The 6,056-nt window shown below is 46.3% G+C and overlaps 1 protein-coding gene across 2 annotated transcripts in view; it reads left to right on the top strand.

The window, feature by feature from the left end:
- Ezh1 (enhancer of zeste 1 polycomb repressive complex 2 subunit) overlaps positions 1 to 5,267 on the top strand; it is a 21,134-nt gene extending 15,867 nt beyond the window's left edge. Inside the window, exons 11-16 of one of the 2 annotated variants that reach the window (XM_013038055.1) lie at positions 902 to 1,080; positions 1,774 to 1,869; positions 2,279 to 2,360; positions 2,778 to 2,858; positions 3,465 to 3,549; positions 3,797 to 5,267. In XM_013038055.1, coding sequence (XP_012893509.1) covers positions 902 to 1,080; positions 1,774 to 1,869; positions 2,279 to 2,360; positions 2,778 to 2,858; positions 3,465 to 3,549; positions 3,797 to 3,857 — 584 coding nt within the window. In that variant the 3' untranslated portion in view covers positions 3,858 to 5,267. Of the gene's footprint in view, positions 1 to 901; positions 1,081 to 1,773; positions 1,870 to 2,278; positions 2,361 to 2,433; positions 2,752 to 2,777; positions 2,859 to 3,464; positions 3,550 to 3,796 lie in introns of those variants that run through there. The other variant, XM_013038054.1, reaches the window with a different exon arrangement.
- The last annotated feature ends 789 nt before the right edge of the window (positions 5,268 to 6,056 follow it).

Here is a 6,056-nt window from a genome sequence, read left to right as displayed (position 1 = left end):
GCATGCAAGGCAAGCGCTCTACCACTGAGCCATCTTCCCAGCCCATCCCTGAGATTTTCTGCTCAAGCCAGCACTCTACCACTTGAGCCAAAGCACCATTTCTGGCTTTTTCTGTGTATGTGGTACTAAGGAATCGAACCCAGGGCTTCATGCATGCTAGGCAAGCACTCTACCACTAAGCCACATTCTCAGCCCTGTTTTCAGAACTTTTTCTTATTAACATATAGTGATTCTACAAAGTGAAGGGTTTCATTATGACATTTTCATACATTCATGTAAGCCAGAGTTTTAATATTAGGTAGGGACAATGGCTTGGATATCAACAAAGGCTAAAAGCAATTTTCTCCCTTCCTATACTAACATATCCTTCCCCATTTGGGGCTGAACAGTTGATGGAAGCCCCCCAGAACCTGCAGAAGTTGGTGCCCAGGCAGCTACTAATAAAGAGCAGATACTGATCTTACCACAACTGAGAGGTGCTGGTGGTGGGGAGGGCCATGGATGGTGGAAGATGATGTGGAACAGACGCATTGTGTTCTCAAAATTATGCTTGTTTTGATGATGAGGATTTACTAGTGAAAAGCCTTGATTTCATTTTCTCTGGTGGCCTTTCCATACCTCCTTCCAACAAGGAAGGAAGTGGGGCACTGCTGGGGAGTCTCTGGTAGATAACTTCTCAATAATCTCACACCTGCTCTCTTCAGTCACAGAAATGAGTGTTGTGAAACACTTAGTTTTGGGGGGAAAAAAACAAACCTGGAGTATATGACTATTGGGAAGGAAGCTTCTGTCCTGTTTGCCAAACTTCCTTAGCCACATCACATTTACTTCTCTGCTCTCCCTGAGTCCATCTGTGCTCAGCATTGGCTTGTTTCTTGATCTTATCTGTCTCCTCACCCAGGTCAGAATCGTTTCCCTGGCTGTAGATGCAAGACCCAGTGTAATACCAAGCAGTGTCCTTGCTATCTGGCAGTACGAGAATGTGATCCTGACCTGTGCCTCACCTGTGGGGCTTCAGAACACTGGGACTGCAAGGTGGTCTCCTGCAAAAACTGCAGCATCCAACGTGGCCTCAAGAAGGTAGGACCTTTGTTCAGGTCAAGATAATGGAGTGGGATTGAGGGAATAGTCCCAGGCATCTTCTTTCCCTTGGTTTCTCTCTCTCTCTCTTTTTTTTTTTTCTTTTTGCTGGTCTTGAGGCTTGAACTCCAGGCCTGGGCATTCTCCCTGAGCTCATACCTGTAATCCTATACTCGGGAGCCTGAGATCTGAGGATCACGGTTTGAAGCCAGACCAAGCTCTTATTTCCAATAAACTATTCAGAAAAAGCAGAAGTGGTGCTGTGGCTCAAGTAGTAGAGTGCTAAGCCTTGAGCAAAAGAAGCTCAGGGACAATAGATCCTAACACACATTGCCATATTTTTCATAAGTTTTCTGTTCTACTTCAGGATCAGAAAAGTGGCCATTTTACTGCCAAACTGAATGGTGCTCAGAGGGGGATATGGTACCACAAAGCTATACCCCCAGCTCCAAAGCCGTCCATGTTTGCCTCCCATATAGCCCAGGAGGTCCTTGGGGAGGAGGAGGACACGTCTTGTTTTCTTTCTCCACCTCCCTGTCTTGTTTTTCCTCTGACTAGATTAGAATAGCTTAGACTTCTTTCTGTTTTCAGATCCTCCTAATAGTGGCTAGATCTTTCCACCTGCCCACCCCACACACCCCTACTTACTGATAACCCACCCTTTCATCTGAGGCTTGCCTCCCTCTCCCCCAGCACCTGCTGCTGGCCCCTTCCGATGTGGCCGGATGGGGCACCTTCATTAAGGAGTCTGTGCAGAAAAATGAATTCATATCTGAATATTGTGGTGAGGTGAGTGCTATGGGTTTGGCCCATATTCTTACTGATGAGAAACTCTGATTTTCTGTGGGTTAGGCTTCTGTGACTTAATCTCTAAATAACTCAGCTAAGTTCTCATGTGACCTCTTGGGGGATCCCACAGAACTGTTTGCAGTCCCGAAACAAACCACTGTTCTTCAATTCGTTGGCACCTCAAGACAGACCAAGGAGAGAAGGGGGGGGGCATCTCTTCAGCTTTAATGCTGGTCAGCCTGAGTGGGAATGGAAACAATGTAGGCTGGGCTCTCATACAATTCTCATCATAATACTCAGTAAGCCCCTAACTCTAATAGTGCCTCTTCCCTATCCCTTTTCTGGAGGTGAGGTGCTATGTTCCAAGCAGACAGCCTGACTTTCAGTTGTTCTTTGTGTATCTCTCCAGCTCATCTCTCAGGATGAAGCTGACCGAAGAGGGAAGGTCTATGACAAGTATATGTCCAGCTTCCTTTTCAACCTCAACAATGGTATGTCATTGGCAGCTCTTTCTCTTTTGCCAAGGTGGTCTTGTGCGGGTCTACCAAATTGCTTTTGCTATAGTCCAGGTTGAGACCACCTCTGAATCTTCAAGCAGATACACAGAACAAGGTGTAAGATTGATCAGAACACCTCCATTTTGGAGTTGTGTACCTCAGCAACCTCCCTGCTCAGAAGATGGGAGGAGGAGAGCCACAACTGAAACAAGGAAGGAGGACCCAAAGGGAGCATTCTCACACGAGCCAGAATTTTCCAGCTTCGTGCTTTCCAAGGATCCTGTTACTCACTGGGCTTCACATTACTATTGAACTGAATTGTTTCTGTTACTGTTAACTGATTTTAAACTCAGGCTACTGAAGTTTGGAGTCACTTGTCTTCTCATGGTCTTCTTTATGTATGTTATACAGATTTTGTTGTAGATGCTACCCGGAAAGGAAACAAAATTCGATTTGCAAACCATTCAGTGAACCCCAACTGTTATGCCAAAGGTGAGGTTCCAATAACCTACCAGGTGGGGTGGATGCCTTGTTTACTATGACTTCTATTCTTTGTTCAACTTTTTCATAGCTGAGCTATTTTTTTTGTCCAAAGATAACCATGATTAGAATCTGGCATCATTTTAGGCTTTGTCTCTTTTATAACCCACTTTTTTTATTATTATTAAAAGCATGATCTAGGGCTGGAAATATGGCTTAGTGGTAGAGTGCTTGTCTAGCATGCGTGAAGCCCTGGGTTCAGTTCCTCAGTACCACATAAATAGAAAAAGCCAGAAGTGGTGCGGTGGCTCAAATGGTAGTGTGCTATCCTTGAGTGAAAGAAGCTCAGGAACAGCACCCAGGCCCTGAGTTCAAGCCCCAGGACTGGCAAAACATAAAATAAAAGCATGATCTAACAAATCCTATACAAATGATCTAAAGATAATTCTTTCCCCATATCACTACAGTGGTAACATCCAAAAGCATATTGACAACTACCTTCATTGAAAACTTTCTAATTCCACTTTACTGAGAATTTGGAGAAAATCAGCCTAGAATTTTCCTGAACATTGATATACAGTGACTGGGAAGCTAGCTTTGGGTTTATCCTATTTGCAGTGGTCATGGTGAATGGAGATCATCGCATTGGGATCTTTGCGAAGAGGGCAATTCAGGCTGGTGAAGAACTCTTCTTCGATTACAGGTGAGGTGGTCAGGAATGATCCTGGAGAGGGAGCCTTGGTGGCAGAAAGGGTAGCTATTGGAATTGATTTGGGGCCAAGGGTGGGTAGGAAGGATGAAGGAAGGGTCCCATCGTGGTCAACGCCACTGCCCATCTCCAATGCCTTACTCAGAGCGGGAACATTGCAAATGATTTTAGGGAGTATGAGGGGAAGTAAAACAATCACAAAAGCCTCAAAAATAACCTCTTCCCCCCTGCTCTGGGACAGGTACAGCCAAGCTGATGCCCTCAAGTACGTGGGGATTGAGAGGGAGACCGATGTCCTCTAGCCCTACTGGCCCTGCACCAGGCACTGTCTGTTCATGCACACACCACTGCAGCTCAAGCCCCTGCACTATGTGTCTTCCACACCAAGAAACCCCACCCGCTCCCTCTGTAGCAAGGCCTCAGCTGTGTCCCAGAAGGACAAACCATCTCAGTGAGAAGAGGGAAGACAGAGACAACCATGGCTTGGTCTTCCAGGCAAGAAAGCTCAAATGTGGAGGTTGCATCTCAACCTGAAGAGGGCACAGGCTGGGGTGGATGATAACGCTTGATTTCTCCTCAGCCCTCCAGGCTGTGAACCTCAGGAATTCCCTTTGGCAGTTTCTGACAAGTGCTGTCATTTTAGCTTTCCCAAACAAGGGTCTTTATGTAATTGGGATGCCAGGAATATCTAAATGAAGTCTGGTCCCTGGAGCCTACTGTGCTCTGGATTAGAGGTAAGCTTGCAGTTAATATAGAGTGTATGCAGAGGGAGATGGTTGCCTTCCTATTGCTTCCCTCTAGGGGGGTCCAAACTGAAGGCTTTCAGAAGGTCTTCCCTGTACTTCTGAAGGGGTGTGGTATTTTCAGATTCCTGGGAGCAGGCACCAGCACCCCAGCTCCTTCCAAAGTTGTAGCTCAGTAACTGCAGGCAGGCCTTACGTACTCCTAGTGAAGCATTGGGTGTGTCTGCTTCATTGGACTGTAGGGTTTTTTTTTTTTTTTCAGGCTTTCCTTTCCTAGAGGCTAGGTCCAAAGGGCCAAGTGTCTGGGAATGGGGCTGGATTAGAGAGGGATAGATTGTTGGTATGATTTAGTCCCTGTCTCCTGCTGTTTGGAAAGGAAAGGGTGAGTTGGCAATATGTTTGCAGGTGGGTGAGGGATGCAGTTGCACACATTTAGAATGGTGTCACAGTGCAGGGCAGGCTGGCAAAAGGTGTTTGCTGTGTGGAGCCGGCAAATCACCTGACCCAGTCTGAGGTGCCATTCTCTCTGGGATTCATGTAGAACAAAGCACTTTAACTTTCTTTTAGAAGGTCTATAGATTGGAGTAGAATTTAAGCCAGGGTCTCTTGTTTCTGCCCAAATCCCACTTCAGAGGAAGCGGGGTGAGAGGGGCTAGATATTTTCCCCTCCATTTCCAACTCATGTAGGAGAGGCAGGAAGAACTGGCTTGACTCAGAATTTACAAGTCAGGAGCCAGCAAGAGCTGCCCTGGGTCTGTGACTGGTGTGCTGAGCTGGCAGGGAATAAAGAACATTGTGCTGGGTAGAAAGGGCTCAGACAGGTATGGACTGGCCTAGGGAGTGTTAGAATGGGGAGCCAGAATTTCCCTTTTTTCTAGAGAACCAGAGCCTCCTACACTTGACCTGTACACACAGACACACACACTTAGGCACGTATACACACACATACACACAGCCTCCTACACTTGACCTGTACACACACACACACACACACACACACACACACACACACACACACACTCTTAGGCACGTATGCACTCCACACTCAGCACATACCCATCTTTCTCCTACCATGATTCTGAAATCCTCCTGTGCTGTGTTTGTTTTCCTTGTGTGTATCAGGATAGCCTCAAGCTAGATTATGGGCTCTGAATTAATCATTAATTCGGGGGAGGGGGGAACCAGACAATTGGCGGCATTAGGGCTGTCCGGAATGCCAAAGATTGTCCCATGAAATAGATGTAGATTTAAAAAAAGAAAAAAACTTTACAATCTTTGCAAGGCTAAACTGACCCCACCCTCTCTTCAACAAGCAGAATCACTGGTCAATCCTTCCTTCTTCGGTTTCATACCACTAATACTGTTCCTTCAGCATTCCTATCCTTTGTCCACCCCCTCCTCCCTTTAATGACGGGTTTCAACCCCTCCCCCCCACATGCAATGATGAATGGAGTAAGCTGATGGGGACTGGGTGGGGGAGGCTGGTGTATGTGCAACTTTATTGCCAGTGAATTTCATGCACTTTAAAGTCCTGTGGCTTGTGACCTCTTATCTAATAAATTGTTAGAATCCATTTGAGCAAGTTGTGTTGTGTGTGCTTTGGTGCTAGAAGGATGAAGGACAAGTACAGGAGTAAATTGGGTGGAAGGAACTTCAGCATTCCTTACTCCACTATCCACTGATACCTCATAGTAGGTCATGCAAGCCTTAGGCTCCTGGCTCCAAAGGATCCAAGAACTCCTAGACATTCTCAAACCT

Source organism: Dipodomys ordii, unplaced genomic scaffold, assembly GCF_000151885.1.
Source record: "Dipodomys ordii isolate 6190 unplaced genomic scaffold, Dord_2.0 Scaffold7, whole genome shotgun sequence".
In the NCBI taxonomy this organism is placed as follows: domain Eukaryota; kingdom Metazoa; phylum Chordata; class Mammalia; order Rodentia; family Heteromyidae; genus Dipodomys; species Dipodomys ordii.
Note: the sequence above shows the minus strand (reverse complement) of the source record. Positions and strands in the feature narration are given on the sequence as shown.